The sequence below is a fragment of the Bidens hawaiensis genome, unplaced genomic scaffold, assembly GCF_021521415.1.
Source record: "Bidens hawaiensis isolate Kalapana, Puna unplaced genomic scaffold, B.hawaiensis_p1.1 tig00011275_1, whole genome shotgun sequence".
NCBI classification, from domain to species: Eukaryota; Viridiplantae; Streptophyta; class Magnoliopsida; order Asterales; family Asteraceae; genus Bidens; species Bidens hawaiensis.
Window position 1 is genome coordinate 61,970 of NW_027491880.1, and position 21,736 is coordinate 83,705.

At 33.5% G+C, this 21,736-nt stretch overlaps 1 protein-coding gene across 1 annotated transcript; it reads right to left on the minus strand.

Moving 5' to 3' along the window:
* Positions 1–10,993: 10,993 nt before the first annotated feature.
* Positions 10,994–21,443, minus strand: LOC143537698 (2-oxoisovalerate dehydrogenase subunit alpha 2, mitochondrial-like). Its single transcript, XM_077031408.1, has 9 exons — positions 21,085–21,443; positions 14,287–14,424; positions 13,978–14,160; positions 13,075–13,232; positions 12,716–12,815; positions 12,522–12,633; positions 11,567–11,706; positions 11,252–11,437; positions 10,994–11,161 (listed from the first exon to the last, which is right to left on the minus strand). The coding sequence occupies exons 1-9, from the start codon at positions 21,256–21,258 to the stop codon at positions 10,994–10,996; spliced, it is 1,359 nt and encodes a 452-aa protein (XP_076887523.1). The 5' UTR covers positions 21,259–21,443.
* Between the last annotated feature and the right edge of the window lie 293 nt (positions 21,444–21,736).

Here is a 21,736-nt window from a genome sequence, read left to right on the forward strand (position 1 = left end):
ATCTTCATTTTGATTTAAATTGTACTTTGTGATAATTTCACTTTTTAGCAAACCATTTTCTTTTATACATAAGTGCATTACTTTATATAATAAGATAAAAAGGTATAACATTTTTAGACAATGGCAATATATAAGTTTTAGCTTGATGAGGCTACACATGAAATTGTTGTTTGAATTACCATATTTGAATTCAACAGATAAAGAAAAATAAATTTGCCAATGGCAAACTTGATCGGATAAGAATTGTTCACAAGTTGAACAAGGGCTCAGGCTCAAGCTTAAAAACGAACCGACTTAACTCGACTCGTTTATTTTAACATGTTGAAAAGTCAAGTTCAAACTCGACTTGTTGAAAGCTTAAGCTAGCTCGTGGCTCGTCAAGATGGGTCGTTAATTTTTTATTTACAATAATTATATCTAAAAGACAATTTTTTTTTCTTTTTTTATTAACAATCTTTTCTCATTATATAGAAACATAGATATTACATCAACATAGCAGGTAGGCGGGCAACAAGCTGCGCCGCCACCCCTTTCTGAATTGCAAACCTTAACCTGCTAAAGACATACCATTGCCCATTTGGAGTCGACACATTGTCATGCACAACCCGTTGGACCCTGGTTAGGAAACAGATAGCTTCCGGTGCCAATGAGCCAAATGTATCAAAAGCAAGAGGGACATAAGAATTTATATAAGGATAATATTTGTTCATTTTTTATTTATAAAGATCAGAAAAAAATTTATGCGTTACATTTGTTATTATATATATATATATATATATATATATATATATATATATATATATTATCTTATTATTATATTAAAAACATGTTTATTTAATAGAAGAAAAATAAGAACATAATTATTTAATTTAAAATAAAATCTTACTTTTAAAAATATTCAGATAATTTGTTTTTATAGGCTATCCAATGATATTATGAGAGAGAAATCCAAAAACACTAAATTGGTAAATATTTTTATAGAAACACCATTCTAGTAAATATTTTTTCTCACAACACCCTTTTAGGAAAAAACTCATCTTTTTTATTCCCAACATTTTTTCTTGTCTCAATCTTCTTGATATTATACCATGTTTTTTAATATTTTATTAAATTTTTGCTAGTCGATTACTTGGTTAGTTTTGTTATTTTTATTATATTCTAACATAACATAGATTAGATATATATCTGTGATGCAACATTCAAAAGGAAAGAAAAAAAAAGAAAAGAATAGAACTTTTAAAAAAATTGTCTAAACAAAAAGTTATTTGAGCACAATATAATGTTTCATTTACATATGAACATTGATGTCTTAAACGTGAGGTTAAATTGGTTTCAAAGTCAAGATTTAAAAATTTCTCGTATTCAGTCTTGATGATATTGTTAACAAGGAACTTTATTATTGGATCAATATGGCTGAAGTGTAGAACCATCATTTGAGAGAGTAATTCGACGAGCTCGATTTATTGATGGGCTTAGGATGATTTAACGTGTACATGTAGGCTGTTAAGATCAACATTTTTAAAATGATACATAATGGGTGTTGCTTTAAAAACGACGAGTCAAAGTCGTATAAGAAAAGTCCATTAACCTAAGAATTTTGTTGAACAATATATGCCTATATAACAACAATGAAAAACAATGCATTTTCATATTTATAAAAAACTAATTATGACTTATTGTATATAAATATTTGATGCGTATTGAAATTCATTTTCTCTTACTTTGTCTTATCTTCTAGTGCGATGCGAAGTTAAATATCATCTAGATCATCCCTCCTTTGCTACCTAAACAAAGTTATGGGATTTTAAGGGATTGGATGTTAAAACTTTACCTTAACTATTTCGTGTCATTGAGGAATAAATTAGGTAAAAGTTAAAGGAAAAGAACCAATCAAAATATCAGATTGGGTGATAAATCACTAAAGTATTTTTCTTATAATTTATTTATTATTTACTTTTTATACAATTTTTTTTATCTTTAAAGCAGATAAAACAGTAATATTAAAAGATGCTTAAATATTGCGCTTAGAGAAAAAGATATTCCATTTTGTTAAAATTCGAAACCGCCTATGTTGTGGGGAACACTAGGTTGTGAGTTGTGACATTGAATTCATCCATTTTCCCAATATTAAAATTCCCATAGCTTATATTTGGAACCCAATTGATTTGACCCCATAACCATACCATAAATCCTTATTGTGTTCTTTTTTCTTTAATGCTCATGTGTATCACTGGCGCGTTATTGATCAATCAAATCATTCATATTTCACTCTTAACTCGAGGAAACCATTAGGCTGAGGGGTGCGGAGCGCGAGAAAGGGCGCAAGAGGCGAGACGCTCGCGCCCCGGGGCGCGAGGACCACACCACCGAGGCGCGAGAAGGGCGCGAAAGGGGCGCGAGCGCGGAAAAAGAGGCAGGCGCGGGTGGGGTAGCGGCTGGGGGGAGCGTGAAAGAGGTCTGGGAATGCGTGAAAAGAGCCGTTGGGCTCGTTTTTTATTAAAAAAAAAAATTTATTTACTCTATATAATAACATACATTGCAACCAATATCAAACCAAACCAACACCCGATTTTTTCTCTATATTCAACCTATATCAAACCCAAACCAACACCAATATCACATACCAATATCACATACCAATATCACATACCACACCCAAAACCCAAAATCACCCCATCTTCCAAACCTTTTTTTAAAAACATGGCTGGAAATTGGTACCCAAACCTAGATTCAGATTACAGTTACGAGGATTTATGGTCGGCACCGGACCAAGCGATGTTTTATTCGGGGTCGCAACAACCATCCGGCTTTCAACCATCCAACATACAACCGTCTCCTAACTTTGTAGTTCCGGAGACACAAGAACCAGAAGGTGAAGCTGCGGGACAAAGAAGACGCGTCCACCGGAAAAAACAAATTGCAACGGACGGGTCGGGTTCGGCTTCGACCGGAAGGACGAAATGGAAAATCACTCCGTGGTCATCGGATGAGAAGGAAGCCCTGTGTCGGGCTTGGATAGTCACTTCTGAGGATCGGCGTTGCGGTAATTGTTTTAACGTTTTTAAAAATGATTTTTAATAAAAAAGTTAAATGACTTACAAATTTATTTATGCATTTTGCAGCGGACTACCAAAAGAGCAAGGTCTTTTGGACAAAGGTTAGGGAGACGTTCTATTCGCTCGTTGGGAGTACAGAGCGGACCGCCGATATGATTTCGGGTCGGTGGACCGAAATCAGAAAATTTGTCGGCTTGTTTACTAATCTGTTCAACAGGAACGCCGGTCGTATGAGACCAAGTGGCAGTGACGATTTGGCGGTTTATAATTTCACTGTCGAAGAGTGGAGGCAGGAGTGCCTGCGGAGGTATGGGACGGTGAAGACGTGGGACGATGTAAAGGTGTGGGAGAGGTTGAGAAGGTGTTCTAAGTGGGTTGAGCTGGTGGCGCCGGACGTTGATGCGGAAGTAGGGCCGAAACGGACTAAAACTAGTTCGTCTGGAGCGTACAGCACTTCCGCCGGGTCGGATTGCCGGGTTGGATTCGACCTAAACGTTGCGGGGGAGGAAACGTCTTCACCGCCGAGGAGGCGGCCATTGGGAAGGGACGCCAGGGGGAAAAAACATGCTGAGGGGGAAGCCGTAAACATCAACGATCTTGTTGAATCCCTCAATAAATTCAACAAAACCATGGAGGTGGTCTCTATTGACAAAAAGGAAAAAAAAAAGAATGAGAGATTTGGACTTCCTTGCAAGAGACTTCAGCCACCTAAATCCGGTCGACCAAATGCTGATGGAAAAACAAAAGGAACGTATCCGGAAGAGGTTGATCGAAGAAGACGAAGCCGAATAATAAGAATAATGTTTTTCTTTAGTACTTTAATTTTTTTTTATATATTAATGTGTTTTTTTAATTAATGTGTGTTTTTTTAAATAATTTCTTGTTTTTTTAATACATTTATAAAAAAATAAAAAAATAAACCGCTCGCGCCCCCTCTCGCGCCCCTCCACACCATGGCCCGGGGCGCTATCACCACTACCAACACCCATCTTATCAAGTTTCTCTCTCTGCCACACGTCACAATATTATTGGCTGGCGCCCCCACTCACGCCCCCTCTCGCGCCCCCCACACCCCTCAGCCTTATTTGTAAAAAAAACATGTGGCTTAACCTGAAACCCCATATCTTTTAATCATATATCACATATAAGACTTGAATCAGACTTGAATCAGACTTGAATCAAAGACCTTCTTCTTTTTATATAATATTTCGATGTTTCACCTCAACAACTTGGAATAGATATCATTTTACAAAGATAAAATATAAGCGAAGTTTAATACTAAAAATAACTATTTATCTTTTAAATATAAAAATTGTTTTAAGTTTAATAAAGTTTTATTGTTAAACTTTTATATAATTGTTTAAGTTAAATTATCTAAAAAATTGTTATTAATATTTTAATAATCACTAAATAAGTAATTAAAATAATAATTAAGTTTCATATTTCTTTCTTTAGTTTACTTAATATTAACATTCATAAAATTGTTTTAGCGTATTGAAAAAATATTAAAACTTTGGTGCTTTTATAATCATAAATTCTCGAGTGACTATGATGGAACAATAAAGAAACTATTTTTAAACGACCAATAAACATAAAATGTCTAGGTATTTCGTACTAGATGATCCAACGTCTAAAGGTCACTGCCAGTTAGTCCAACTCAGCCGTACGGAACCCTTAAGCGACTTCAAGTTATCTACAGTTTCGAGGAGAACTCATCCGCCAAAAGACCCATTGGTGATAACCTGAATGCCCTCATGATCTTTCTTTATACCTAAGACCCAACCACAATCAAGACTTGACTTCCTCTCTTTACAATCGATGTCGGAGACCCAAAGATCATGTTATATTCTAGCAAAGGAATAATAAAAGCGTGTCAAATATCGTGCCAACAAGTAGTTCTTCTTTCTTCTTTTTATGTTCTAGTATTTTTTTTTTCTTCTTTTTATGTTCTAGTATTTTTTTGTTTTATTTTAAGTATCATTTATTTCTTTTTTTAAATTTATTTCAAGTGCCGTTTAATTTTTTTCTTCTTACTTCAAGTATCATTTTTTTATCATGTGTTTGTAACTTTTATTTTAGTATAATATTTTAGTATTTTATCATGTGATATTATTATTTAAATTATTATTTTATTAAATAATAATGTATTAATAAATAAAAAATGATGAGTGATAATTACAATCGGTTAAAACACTACGCTTGATAGTGAAATTAGTTTTTTGTTTACATGACGCTTAGACGGCATATTAACTAAACAATTAGTTAAAATTAATACACATAGTCTAATATAGTTATTAGTGATTAAATAATTTGGCTTTACAATATATTAAAATTATTACTAATTATAACCAAAACAAGTTTAAAGAAAAAAAAAGTCTAGTTTTTTAATACTAGTGAACATTTTCTGTTCTTTTTGAACAATATTTTAACTCTATGGTAACCTTAATCCTACCAATTATTAATATATGAGCTTGAAATATGAGAAAAACTTAACATTATTAGTTTGATGCTTTAGGTACTTAAAATCAGGATCACCTTGGAAGAGAATTCGCAAAGAAAAACCCCTTAACCCTTGTACATGAAACCGGCTAACTTTTTCTATGGCCACAGTGGAGTCAAAAGCAAATAAAGTAACATTTCCTCAAGATGATAAAGCACTAGTACTAGCTTGATTGATTGATTAATGCCAAAACTTTTACAATGTATTTTATTTAATAAATACTTCGTAATACTTATATAATAATTAGTATATTTTCTCTCCTTTATAATCTTTTCTAAAAAACCAAGAAAAGAGCATATTATGATTAACTCATAACATCACTAATGTGTTTAATAAAACTAAAAATCAAGAGAATGATAAATATATTACGATTCACTATCAACATGATATTAGAATTTAAAATGTTTGGACAGTCTTGAAGTTATTATAGCCTATTGAACCACACTCCATGACGCGTGAGATAGGAGTTAATCGGATAGAATTGGTGATGCTGTCAAGGCTCCCGTCTTCTTCAATGTTAGAAAATGGATTTCGTTTTCAATTTTATTAAATACCTATCATGTGAATCATTTCATCGTAATGTCATACGTCTCTTGTGAGGTCCACATAAATCACTTATTAACTCAACCATTCTTTGAATTGTAGCCTTCCTCGTATTAGAAGCATCATCACATAGTATGTCAAGTCAAAGAACGACATGCATTCGACAAAGAAAAACCTATAACTTTCAATCAACCATTCAACAAAAAAAACATGTAAATTTGGATACGTGTAACAAATATTTTTTACAAACACGTAACTATATCGTTCATATAGAATCACGTAAATGATGAATGGAGATACATGCATGCATACCTTATATCCTTGTGTACTGTTCATTTTTGCATATGTGATATAGATCAAGTTTATAGTATATTCAATAATTAAAATAATACTAACACGGCATAATTAAAAATAACACCAACACTAACACTAATAAGGCATTATATACGATTTACAATGCTATCTAATAAATACACCCTTCTTAGAGCAGAACATGTACTCATGGGTATTACCCATGCATCGACCAATCCTGCACAGCCATCTTATTACCACCCTTAAGTACTCACAAACTACAAAATCACTGATATCACTTATCCACATCTGTAATAAATTAATTATTAATTCATTTTAACTATCCAACCTTTGCCATGGAATCAATTTCATGGTAAACCTTTGCCATGCGCCGTACCCACATAGAGTGACGACGGTGTTACCATATGATTTGAAAACCATACATCTTACCTATATGGATACCCCGTCCTCTCTTAGAATACAATTGATACCCATGTGTACCCATTAAGCACCCTTAATTTCAAATTTATGTCTACGTCCAACATCTTACACTTATTATTTTACTATTTTTTTAGTAGATAGCATAATATAATAAGTTATAGGTATTGATTTATATAATGCCTAACAAAAGCAATTTTATTTTTATATATACTAATATAACAAATTGATTGATTATTTTTATACCTTCTTAGAAAACCGTCCTGTAGTACTTTGTTTTTATTTGAGCTTTTGCCTATTATTTAGAAAAGATATAATATGTGAGGGATCAATGTTTATCGGAATACTAATCAACAAAATTAAAAGGAGAACATTACAGAAATGATTCAATACGTGTTAATGTGTTATTGTGATCAAAACAGGAAATATATAACGGAATTCCAAAAGCTAGAGTGTTATGTTTATACGAGTAAACTTAAGTGAATTTTCAACTAATATGCCTTTTATAACAATATAATTGCAAAATTATGCTGTGTTCATCCATGTTTGAGTGTATGTGTTTGCACTTGCCATTAAAAAAAAAAGAAAGTTTCCAGAATAATCATTTTTAACCAAACATTTTATAACTTTAGCCATGGTTTCCCTTGGAACCGACAAAATTTCATCGACCGCCGACGGAATTCGTTGACCTGCAATATTTTGCCATGTGTTAACGTATCAACAGATCCGACGGAATTCATTAAAGAACCGTCGGATCCGGTGGTATTTTTCATATCCTACCTCTCAAACCCTAACCTCCATAACAGATCCGACAGAATTGAACACTATGGCTGTGCTCCTCGAGCTTTAGGTTTTGAAAGGTGGGAGATGCAAAATTCCGTCGGATCCGACGGTTCTTTAATGAATTCTATCGGATCCGACAGTTTCTTTAGAGAGTCCTGCCGGATCCATCGGGTGAATATGAGTTCCTTTGGACCCGACTGTTTTTTAACGAGTCCCGTCGGATCCGACGGCCCTTGATGGCTATCTTTGGGATTTTGACTAATTGATAGCTAATGTTGGAAGGGTTTGATCAAAAATGATTATTCTAGAAAAATTCCTTTGATAAAATGTGTTTACACTTATTCGCATGTGTTTACGTATATGTGTTATCACATATTCGTATGTGTTTATTCAAATCATCATATTTGTATTGTGTTCTCATGTTTTTCGTGAATCTACAATGTGGATTGAAGAGTTGATTACACATGATTAATTTTATATCATATTATATTATGCAACCTAATTAAAAATAACAACAATAATAGTGAAGAAATATGGTTCCGGATCTAGGTCGGATTCGGGTCAAGACTTGGAATGGCTAGGTCATTGAAATAGAAAACGCCAAGAAGTGCACTTGGGGGACAATCGTCGGTACCAGAACTATGCAAGGGGGATAAGCACCAAGAGGGTAGCGTCACCTGTAGAGAATGTACGCGCGTGAACCACTGTGACAATTGTATAAAAGGGACAATCGTACGGCATGGTGGGACCCACGCAAAAGGGCCTCCACGTTCTCCACTACGCTAGCCACAGAGCGGACAAAGCGGGCATTTCAATAACACGTGGCCAATAGACACTCCATACATTCGACTATAAATGATAAAATGGGAGACTCCATCAACCAGTAAAAGGATTCAACTCTCTCTCATTATTTAGCATTTACCATACCGATTCCCATCTCAGAGGGTACCCCTTCCTGTAACGAGGCTAATGGCGTTGTTTGTTTTGCATATTCAGATCCTCGAGTTCGGATTCATAGTTTTTAATATCCCCTAACCCCTACCCTGTGTCAAACTCTTCTAAAACTCAATTTAATGATCAAATTAACATAATTCTTAAATTTTGTCAGGACTCATGAATATATATTTGTTCTTCTTATACCCATGTTCCACAACCACTTTATTCAAAAATATTATATGTGCGAACACGATCACGTATGTATGGTCACTAATCATGGACATAGTTGGTTGCGTGGTAGAATGAATCTCGTCCTCATCTTGTCTAGATACATTTTGGACATCATAGATATGTGATGTACTCAAAATTCATGATAAAGGTAAAAAGAGAGTAGAGTACTTAGCCTCCTTTTAATCCAACTTTTAAAAATTGTTTTTTTTAAACTACTCATTTGTCCTTATGTAAACAACGAAATTTACCTCTAAATGAGGTTAAGTGTCTCTACAAAGGTAGCTAGCCCCATATTAGTTCTTAAATTTAGTTAACTAGCTTAGTGTATCGTTGTGTGTATTATTGGTAACTTTATTGTCGTCAAATTTTTTGGGTAGTCTGATTTTACTTATACACAAAATGAGAATTCACAATATATGTTATTACAAGTTAAGAAAAATGGCCGAGCTTGAAAGAACACACATAAGAATTTTTATTATTATTATTATTATTATTATTATTATTATTATTATTATATATATATATATTTTTTTGGGAGGGGGTGGCGGGGTGGGAGGATAGTGGAACTCAAAATTTTCAGACAAAAAAAAGGTAAAAGAAAAAGGTAAATTTACACTGCTAGACAAATGAGGGAGGGGAGGCAGGGACCCCGGGCCTTTCATAAGCTGCGGCTTTGGTTAAGAGGTTACAAAAGATCAATATTATTTACAATATTCCAACATGGTGAAAGTTATTGCCCAAACATCTTTTTTTCTCCTTCAAGTTAATTATTTTGTTTTATTTAAACTTTTCTACATCACTTTATGAATGCATTGAATAATTCCAAAACTTTCTAACTCTATTCTCTTTGCATAATTCTTGAAAATTTGCACACTTGCGAACAAGGCCGATTTCACAAAAGTGTCACGGGCATGGTCAAGTCATAAAGAATTAAAGTCAAAATGGTCAGCTTATCGACCATGCTAGTCATCAAGGAAGCCACAACGGTTAGCTTACCGACCAAGTAAGTCATAAATATATAAAAAGTTTACCAAATTAGGCATCTTTTGCCAACAATTTATCACAATAGGCAAATAAATAGCTCCTATAAAAGACTTAAAAGTAATATTCATAGACAATTGATGACACAACCCTCTTGGGCACCGCGGGGCACCAAATGAGTTTGCATAGAAATTTTTGATTCGACATTTTTTTTTCATTTGGTATTGAAATAGAAATAAAAAATATAAGTTTACTCGGGATGAGTGGCTAAAAAACCCTCTCCTTTTGATGTAATTTGTTTTCGGTCCGGCTCCTTGTCGGACTTTTCTTTATAGCAACTACGCTGTTAAATTAAAAAGAAAAATATTAAAAGAATATCGGGCCAAACTAAGTTCACAAAATCACATTATGAATCGTCTTACAATTGGGCAATGTTGATGCCTGAACACATGAACACAAAAGGTAAGGCTCCACATTAGCTTTACCATTAATGCAAAGTTCCCCCTTACATGTATAAAAGATCATGTAAGGCACCAATATTTCCAGATGCCATAGATGAGGCACCACCTTAGTCATACCATTATTGCAATTTATTGCAATATTTGTCCGATCACAGGCGGTGAGGCACCTTTAGAGTCGTGGCAAGCACGGCAGGGCACATATAGCGTTATGGCAGGCGAGGCACCTTTGTAGTCCGTTTATGAACATTTAGATGCACCAATGTAGCCCAATTGCGACACATTTCCTAATGTAATGTTGTCAACTCAATTTCGCTTGATATATTCCTTGTAGACTCATTTGGTGCATAGTGGGGTCCAAGAGGTTTATGTGTCCGCATTTCATTGGCTCTGCCTATTTTAGTTAGCATTTATTTCTTTGCCTATTTTGATAAACAGTTGGTCAAACATACTTTAGTAATTTTCCCTATAAATTAAGCCAAAATGACCAGCTTACCAACAGAGATTCAACCGGTTCGGTCTTGGTATTATAAAGCCACAATGGCCAGCTTACCAACCGAGATGCAACCGGTTCGGTCTTGGTATTCGGTACCATTGGCGGAGAGGTGGGCAGTTGATATGAGCGGCCGTAGTTCAATCAGATTTTGAGAGTGGTTCTTATTAATATTGTGTTTATCAATTGAACCGGTTACACACTCCACATGAAGAATTTAGTTCTAGTTTACAAATAAAGGTTGCACGGGATCAAGCAAATTTACACCCCCAAGTTAAAGATTTCATAGAGGCATGTGCTTGGGGAAATCTTCTGGGTGCCTTTGTATTGTTTCTCTAACCAACTTTTCTTGCTCCATCGAATTTGAAGGCAAATCATCATACACATCTGTGAACATGTCTCTAAGCAATGGCATTTCTTCTTTTTCAGCTTCATCGATTGCATGTTTAACCTGTAAACATATAGAATCGTCTCAAGAGTTAAAACATTTGGTCATGCAGGATGAAAACAATTAGCATTAACGAAAACTGCAATGATTTACCTGTTTCTTTGCTTCAATATGAAGTTTCGATTCTTCTTTATTGCTCCACCAACCTTTTCGCTCGACCCAATTTCTTAGTCTCGTTATTGGAGAATGCACTGTTTTCCAGTGTTCAGTAACGTCCTTACACCGATACTTTGTGGAATCATCGGATGTAGAGTGGTGACTAACTCTATATGGCATTGCCTTGTGTTTCATCAAATAGAAAAGAACACACAAACATGTCATTTTAGGAAGTAATTAAAGCATAAACTGAAGAGCAAATATGACTAATTAACAGTAATTAAAGCATAAACTGTATATATATGATCAAACCTCAATAAGTATCGGACGTTGTTCTCTGATGGCCATCTCACGAGCACTGCAAACAACATTATAAATTGCTAGAGCATCATTGCCATCTACCCTTATACTTCGAACTCCATAGGCTTGGCCTTTAACAACAACTCCATCGCCTGCCCATGTATATGCAAGTCATTTCAATAAAATTAGGGGGGGGGGGGGTTAGTCGAAAGTGTCATAGAATTGAAACACTTCTGCTTAACACAATGTTTTCATAACTAGAAATGCCGTTGAAGCGGTCGGCTTACTAAAATCTAGAATTTCTAAAATAAAGTATAACAATATGGATTTACAATATTAATAAAATATAAAGTCATAAATAAACAAAATATAGAGTTTAAAGTAGTAAATAGTTCATTGAATGATATTTTAGAATGAAAAAAACAAAAAAATAAACTAAACTTGAAATCCATTTGACAGCCCGGTCTGGCTGGTCAATACACATAACTAGACCGGTTCATGTACTTACAACCGGACCGGTTATGTGTCCAGACCAGTTATGTGACCGGTCCCGGTCCAACCATTCTGGGCGTCCTGAAATACCGCTTAAAGTTGCTAAAGACATATAGACACACTTAAAGTGTGAGAGAATAGTGTTGGACCATCTAGCATAGAAGTTCAGTGACATAATTTGGTTCTAAAAGTGCTACAAAAAGGTTAAATTGGTACAAATCATTACTACATCAGTGACCAATTAGCCGGTGCAAAATCTAGTTGCGATGGTTTTGTGTCAAAATGAAAAGCCTTGTTACTGATCTTACTTGTGATAGCACTTTTTTTTTGCGATGAAAGGGAAAATGAACAAGTGCTAAAGAATAGTCCAAGAGTGTTTAAGTGATACGGGATATGTATATATAAAGGATCTTTTCTTTTGGCAAATAATGAACATTATTTGAATTCGAGTTGATAATAATGAGTGAAAACTTACTTCGAAATTGCTCGGTGACCTGAGTACTGATAGCCCATCCATTGTTACGACATATGAAAACAATCGGAGCATCCATAACCGCAGCAAAATTCAGAGCAGGATGAAAATCACCCTACATGAATAGATAATACAACAGTAGAAAAAAACTATCACCACTTCAATTTTTAGATTACAAAGTATAATATTCTCATTACCTCACTCGTAGTACCATCTCCGAAAAATGCAACCACACATGAATCCTTTTTATCCATTTTTAGCGAATAAGCCATACCAACTGCCTGAGGAAGTTGCGTCCTATGAGAGGAAAAAAAATTGTAAAATGACAACAATGAAATGAAAGCTAATATTTGTATCAAGAAGTCAATCAGTCATGTAATTTGTTGCATTTAATGGAAAAAACATATATGATATGGTAAACAATATACACATGTTGCATCGTTTGATTAAAAAATGATGCATTGTGTTTATAGCAGCAAGGTGTATGTTTGTGCGTTTCTTGAGCGTTTCGTCCTTTAGAACAATAAAATAAAACCATTATTAGGTAGTGACATACGCCAACGGTGATGAGATTGTAATATAATTGAGCTTCTTTGATCCATAATGAATCGGCATTTGCCTGCCCTTTCCATGGCCAATGTTGTTTCCGAAGCATTGGTTTGCAAATTCTTGCAGGGTAAAACCACGCCACAATAAAACACCTGGCTCTCTATACTGCAGTATATGTTCAAGGAGGTCAATGTGATTAAACCGTGAGCTCTAAATAACTAAATTACATACTATTACAGTATTAGTATTACTGATGCATACATTTTATAGTTACTTAATCAGGAGTGTTGAGTTTAATTTCCTTTGGCAAACTGGGTTCTGATGATTTAACCTATAACTCGATGGCCTGAATAACCCATGTCGGCAACTGGCCATTGAATTCCAAACTTGTATTCTTTGCTAAGGGCAATTCCACTTAACAGGAAAAAAGTAACTCCGTCTGTCCATAACTTTTATTTATATTGTTTAAAAACAATTACAACATTCTTGTTGAGATAAAAATAAGTCAACTGATCATTAGACAGAAAGAGCTACTTTTCTGCAAGAGTGAAATTGCCCTTGGCAACAAAAGTGGAAGTTAGAAGTATCAATAGTCGGTATATAATATTTTTGGTCAATGTGTCAAAGTTTGGATTAATAAAATCCAATTTACCATTTCTTTGCGACAATTTCTACTAAATAGAAACCAAATATAATCAGCGTTCCGCTTAGGGATCACTTATACCTTTTTAGATGCTTCAATGACTCTTAATTTTACTTCAAGGTAGTGAAACATTTGTTATATGTTGACATTCAGATGTCAATTTTCAAAACTGAAACTTAGTGGTTAAACCTCATTACAAGTTTGAGTGCCTCAATATTACTATTTATTGATATTTTCGAATTGTTTTTCGTCCAAGTTGAGTCGAACCTGAGCCAATACTATATCGTCGAAATTACGTGCGGCGGCCGATGCTAAGTTGATGGCTTCCTCACCAAATGATGTTAAGTAGAATGATAGTCTTCCTTGCCTTTGTGCCTCATAAAAGAATTTATCCATAGTATTAAGGGTAACCATGCCGCTATAGACTTTTAATGCAAATTCTTTACTCATCTAATAATTGAGATAACAAAGGAATGAACAACATAAACTCATGTGAAGAATTGCAGACAAAACTTAACATAAATAGATGCATGATAATTAAAACAAGTACGTATGTATTGACATAATGATGCTTACATGTTCCAACATGTTCGATGAGATTGCATGACCATCCTCATCAGGAAGTCGGTAGCATTGCACCCGATCCTTGTATGAACCAGGAAGAAATTTCATCTCAACTGTATAGTTAATCTTGCCACACGCAAAGTCCATAACCTAGCCCCCAACAAAAACAATTGTAATTGATATTTTTTGTTAAAATGTTGAAGTAACAACTAATACACGTCGGTAAGTGTGTAAGATTAAGATTCTTAATCATACATGCTTTGAAAGCATAGTTATACACTTTAAAAGGGTGTAAAATTACAAAACAAATTGTTTTTTTTTTTAACTTCTATACTTCAAAATAGTGAATAAATCATAAGACATTTCGGTACTATTTAATGCTTAAAAATCAGCAAGACATCAACCCTCAGCAACAAATAATGCCCTCAGTTTCTTCATCTAATCCGTTTCATTATAATAATGATCAACAGACGCCTCGCTTCGCATAAGAAAGATTATATATTACTTATTTAACATTTTAGGCTTTGTTCCATCCGTAGGTGATTGATTTTCTAGTAGTGATGAATGTCAAAGTTTCAAATCCACACTTTAAGTGTGAACCCTTTTATCATCTTTATACATTAGTTACCGAGCTCCATTCCATTTTCTGGTGAGTTGCTTGACTAAATTAGCTAGAACTGTAAACGGGCCGTGCTAGTGTGGGCCTGGGATCAAACTTAAACAAGTTAGCTAGGCTTGCTCGTTTGTAAATGGTTGAGAGCTAGCTCGACTTGTAAAACGCTAGAGCCTGCTGATATATTTATAAAAAAATCAAAAATTTTATTTTTATACTATCGATATATACAAGCACAATTGCACAAACGATATGATTTTAACCTACACATTCTAAAAAAATTTAAACTAAATAATCCATAGTTTACGTGTGTGTGTATAAACATGGGTTATAATTTATGTTACAGCTTTTATAATATTTAGGCTTTAATTTAAATGATCCACAAGCAACCGCCAACAAGCTAGTCTCAGGTTTGGCTGGTTTCATAGTTATGAAAGATAACCTGGCCGCAATATCCAGGTGGCGCGCAATAATCGTGCGCCCGCGCTGCTACCTACTAGCTATGGTTCAACTCTCAGACACTGCCACAATAAATAAAGATTCTTTTTTATTTAATGCACAATAAATACAGATTAATTCATACCCTTATTTAATTGGGAGGATGGATGAAAAATGTGTTTTGATACTTTAATGAACGATTTTTTTTAACAATGAACTTTCATAAACACAACACCAACGAACCACCTCACCACGCCCTGTCTCCACAAGCCGGAGAGGAACACCAAAAAAAAAGAAAAAAACAAAACACACACACAAAGAATTGACATGAAATCAAACCTACACCAACTTAACCAATCCTTCGATCTATTTTTAGATCTATTTCTAAACCAAAGAAGCGATTGAATCTGTTTAATGAACTATAAATACACATTTTTGACTTCATGCATAACAAATACAGATTAATTAGTTTTTTATTTCATGCACAATAAATACAAATGTATTCATTTATTTAACTAGGAAGATGGATGAAGAACATGCATAATAAGCAGTAAATTCATATTTATTATTTAATGCAAATAAAATATAGATTAATATATTTACTCACATTAATATATTTTAATTATTTTTCATTAAGGGTGTTTTTTTTTCACACTCTCCCTATGCTCTTTGCGTGCGCCTATCGTCTTTGATCGATAGATATGGTTGGTTTACTAACTACTACATAAACAGGTATTTGCTACCGAATTTTTGCTACGAACGAAATCGGTTGCAACTTTTGCTACGAATTAACACGGATTAGCTACGAACAATTTTAGCTATGATTTAGCTACGGATCTTCCGTTGCAAATGAAATCCATAGCAAATTCCGTAGCTTAATTTGTAGCAAAATTGCTAAAATAAGTATTTAATTTTTTTTGAACATATACGTAGCAAAGTCCGTAGCAAAATCAAGAAAATGGTATTTTAGAAATAACTTAAAACAAATTCATAGCAAAACCCGTAGCAAAACAAAGAGAATAAATCCGTAGCAAAAATTCGGTAGCAAATACGTAGCAAAACGAAGAAAATAATTTTTTTTTAATCCTAAACAAATTAATAGCAAAATGCCAAAATCAAGTCTTAAGTATTTTAAAAATACTTGAAAAAATTCGTAGCAAAACCCAAGGAGAATTCGGGTGTTCTTAGCAACCGTTTGATATTGAGACAAAATCATACCAATTTTGGTTCAAGATAAGATAAGCTCATTCTGAGAGTTTACATTCAAGTAGTAATCAGGATTAATATTAAGAAAGATGAAGTTTGTACATATTTGACTAACTAAATTATGATTTGTGGATCTTTCCTCGCGCTTCTCTAACTATTTGCACATATTTGGTTTGTTAATGAACACCTCCGACTACCATCACCAGCGATGCGGCTAACCACCACCGCCAACCACCACTACTACCTGCCATTGCCAACACCCACCCTCGCTAACGCCAACCACTACCGTCCCATCGCCACCTGCCGCAGTCAACCATCATCACCAACAACCACCCACAACCGCGACCCCCACTAACCCGACCACCGCCACCCGCTACCTCCAACCACCGTCGGCACTGCCACCACCAATTGTATTTTATTCTTTCGTCCCTTCTAGTTCAAGGCTATCAAGTACCACAAGTTAATGATTCTTTATATTCTTACATGGTACCAATAATCTATTTTATTCATTTATTAATTCCATTATCCCATCAACTTTATTCTCTCGTCTATTTCATTACCGTATGCCAAATAGACTCAGTTTTATAGTAAATATGATTTTTTTTCTTTTGAAATATGATTTATGTTAATGATATGAAATATTAGGTTATTTTTTTTAGGAATTCTGTCATAATAACAATTTTTATATATTTTAAACGTAGTTATTGAAACTTTTAATATTCCAAACCTTTTATACCTGACATATACTATATTTTATTTATTTAAAACTTTTTATACACGACATATACCATACTAGTATTAGGACGAGTCTGCGACATGTTTTATAATCAAGTATGTGATTGGAATACCAATAGACGCCCCAAACTCATATTTTTATCCTTAGATGGGTGAACGATGATCCCTCCCTAGACCTATTTCTATAACTCATGGATGGTGAGCGAATGCTAATGCCATTGCTCACATATAGTACCTAGAACCTTTTGTATGTACTATTGTTACTGTTATATTATCGTGTTATCTGTTGTTAGACTTATTAAAATTTCTTTAAATCTGAAGCGCTAACTCATCTTAAATTTAATAATTTGACATGTTAATTTTAAAAAATTCTTAATGATGTATTGTATTATTATGAAATATGATAATATGACATGTTAATCTATAATATGAAATTTGTAATTTAAATCGATTTTCATCTGGCCATGAATTTTGAATTCAAATTCCGATCCAGGTGAAAAAATCAAAATTTGAGTATTCAATTCATACTCAAAATTCTTTTATTAAACTTCTAGAGATTATTAGTTGAGATCACACAAAACTAAGAAGGAATATATAAAATCAAATATAAAAAACAAAAAGTAAATGGTACACAAAAAATTAAGTATCGAACATTTTATTATGGCTTACTTTTTTGATTTATGTATCAAAGTTTTTTTTTATTGAATTTATAACTTTTTTAACGGTGAAGTCTAAATTTTTCATCCCTATAATTCCCCCCAAATCCAAATCCTAATTTTGTCGCCCACGATTTCCCCCAACCTATGAAACCGTCAAACCCCACCTCTTTATGAAGAAATCTCATTCATATCCTAACAAGAATCAACGCCCTGGTTCTTGAATATGATCAAATCATTTTCGAAGGTGTATTAATCGACTGGGAAGGGAATGCAGCAGGAGACAAAGGTGAGGATTATAAATCTATGGTTCTTTAGGCCACTATCGTTTATATATTTCAATTTATTTTGTTAGGAATTGCAACGAAGAGAATAAATGGGGGCTGAATTGGAGATGAAAGATCAATTGAAGGGATTTACATAAATGGTTAGAAATTTTTAGGTCACCCAATTTAATTTAGCTTCATTGTTTTCATGGGTTGTGGCTTTTGATTCAAAATGAGGCTTATGACTATAAGGCAATTATAATTTATATAAGATTACTAAATTTTTACAATGCAGGTATTCATATACGCATACTAGAGATTAGTTTTTTAATTTTTGTTGACACAGATTAGAAACCATTTATATTTCTTTTTATTGTTACAAAGTTTGTATTTTGTTGTACAACTTCTTTTTAGTTGTTTTGATTTCTACATAGTTGCTCTGTGCTATTTTATATATAAGTTATTTTTATAAAATAGTATCCGTTTGTAGCATAAATCTGAACTGACTCATCTTAAAGTACATATGTTAGTATTGATACTTTTGCTAATCTTCTCCTCTCTTTTTATTGAAGGAAATAGTGGAGAGGGAAGAACTGTGAGACAGAATGAAGGGGAAGTGATACAATTCAATGGCAACAAATGTCCTACATGGCAAAACAAATACCGATGGCAACTGGTAGCAGGGCATAACACCTATATATTTCTTGACAGGTAAAAAGCCCAAACTTTGGATGGTTTTGATTTCCTCATGAGAAACTTAGCAATTGCTTAATACTACTTTAAATAGCCAATGATTTACATACAACAATCTTGCTTATTTCTGTTTGTGTGGGTCAATTTAGGTGTTAGCTATAACATCTGATGAGGCATTGAGCTTGGACGATTAACCAAAGCGTAAGATTGTACTTGATGGAAGGTATGTTGATTTTTGACTTTTCGGTCTTGTAATTTGTTAACACTAGCAATAAGAGGCTCTAATGTGTTTGGTATTATTGTATTATATATTTTAACGTGATTTTATATTACTTATAGGTGCATTGGTTAAATGAACAAATAATGGAGTTGGAATGACGTAAAGAATTATGCTATGATGAAGAAAATTGAAAACGTGCGAGTTTATACTTCAAAAGCAATAGCAGATTTCAGTTGTAACAGAACTTGTCACAAACATGTTTCATAAAGATATAGGTTTATCTTGATAAGCAATAAAATTTTAGTATTTACTGTATTGCTTTTGGATAAGTTTTATACTTTATTTTATTTATGTGGTTTTATATTTATATTTAGTATGTTTCATATGTTAATATTGAACGTATTGTCTACACAAAACAATTGAAATATAGCATAAATAAAAATTTATTGAAAAATTATAGACAGATTCATGGTTAAATTTGTAGCAAAAAGCTTACAAATTTCATTGCAAAAATCTTTAAAATTTGTAGCTAGATTGGTAGCAAAAGTTTGAAGCTAAAATGGTAGCTGAGTTTCCTAGCAAAATTAGCAGCAATAATCATAGCAACTTTCCTAGCTAATGTATGTGGCAACTCGGTAGCTAAAGTTCTGTAGCTAAAAAACCGTAGCTAGATTACATAGCAAAATTCTGTGGCTAAAAATCCGTAGCAAATATATTTGTAGCAAAATCCGTAGCTAACATAGCTAAAGTAGCAACGCCTTTTTTGTAGCTAAGTCCATTGCAAAATTATGAATCCGTAGCTAAAAATCGTAGCAAATAGTTTAGCTACGAGACTTATATCCACGAACCAAATCCGTAGGAAATTCATAGCAAAGTGGGTGTTTGCTACGGATTTGCTACGAAATTAGCCGTAGTAAATACCTGTTTTTGTAGTAGTCGACGAAGTGGGTTCAGCGGGAAGGGTTTGGGACTACCTATGCGAACATCACCATGCCCAACTTATTACCGATTAAATGTCTTCTCGATCGGTCTAGCGAAGCTGCCCATCCCGACATGCAATTTGAACATATTTTGTAATTTTGACCACTATATATTGTAATTATATTGTTATAATTACTATATTATTATTGTTATACTACAATTATTAGCATAATTATTATATTGTTTTTTTGTTACTATTATATTGTTATTATCATTATTTGCATTTATTATTGTTATTATTGTTATAATTGTTATAATATAATTTTGAAGCGATGTAATTTACGTTTATGCTTTTTCAGTTTGAAGCGAGCATATTTACACAACCAAATTATTTGAAGTTATGTTTTTTTTTTCATTTAACACTTGTAAACCAAGTTGTATTCAAAATAAAGTATCGCTTCTTCGTACACGATTTTCTCTTGGATTTGGTTGACAGTATGTTTTATAATACTTTATATATGTATTATGTTGTAGTTTTGAAATAAATAATGAAATTTAGTTTACAAAAATAATGTTAACTTTATAAACGAAACATTTAAAAACTCTCTGGTTGCTCCCCACATTCTCTCAAGCCATCAGATTTAGATTTAGCAGAACGTAAAATATTATTTTTATTTTATATTATGTTTGTTTTGATGTGAAAACAGTTTACTTAATTTATGTATTTAAAAAATTAAATTTATAAGATGATACATGAACAGGGATGGAATTAGACCACTCCTCCATGAGGAAATTCTACATGGAAGAGAAAGAGTGATAACCACTCCATCCGCCTAACCGAGCAAACCGAACCGAACCGATCGAGATGACTGAATTTTAAACAAGACAATGAACCAACTTTTTTCGAGAGAGGCTAATTAAGCCGAAGCTTTCTGAATGGTCCTAGACTAGATTATGCTAAAAGAGGTAAGCCAGTCACGTGAATTGAAAAACATGTGATCTAAAGATGATGCAAAGTGCATGATTGATGATCCTAATTAATAAAGTAGTACATTTATTTACCTTGGTTTTTTCAGAAGTAGAATCATCATCTTCTTCAGATAAAATCTGTTCCCCTGCTTGCATGGAGCTGTAACGCCCTCCATTAATTGTTTGATAATTAGGAGATATGATTTTATTCATAAGGCAACCCACACCTTTTCTTGTTCTTGTAAGCCATAGTGACATGTTCATCATCTCTGTGTATGATCAGTGAGAGAGACAGAGAGAGAAGGTAGCAGTTGTTTTATAGATGGCAGACACAACCATGAACTACAAAGAGAGACAAGTGGCCATACTTCATATTGACATGAAGCGGTGGCGTATATACTTTTTACTAAAGTTATGTTAGTTAAGAAATTTGTGAACTTTTGTTATAGGTTTTTAAATAGTATTTTCTTCTTCATTAAGAGTGTCCACGTTTCTTTTTTTATTTGTTCAATTATAAATGTTTACTTTCAAAACTTATTAGCTAATTTTCAAGTTTACTTTTAAACATACACAACTAATATAATCAATATTGATAGACCCAATTTTCAAAGGCATTATTATCAGAAAACAATAATTTAATGTAGTTTAAACTTTGTGTTTTCAAACTAATTAGACACTTTAACCGGGACGGAGGGAGTAGTAAATTGATACACGGGTGTCATCGAGTCTCTTTTTTAAAGAGCGT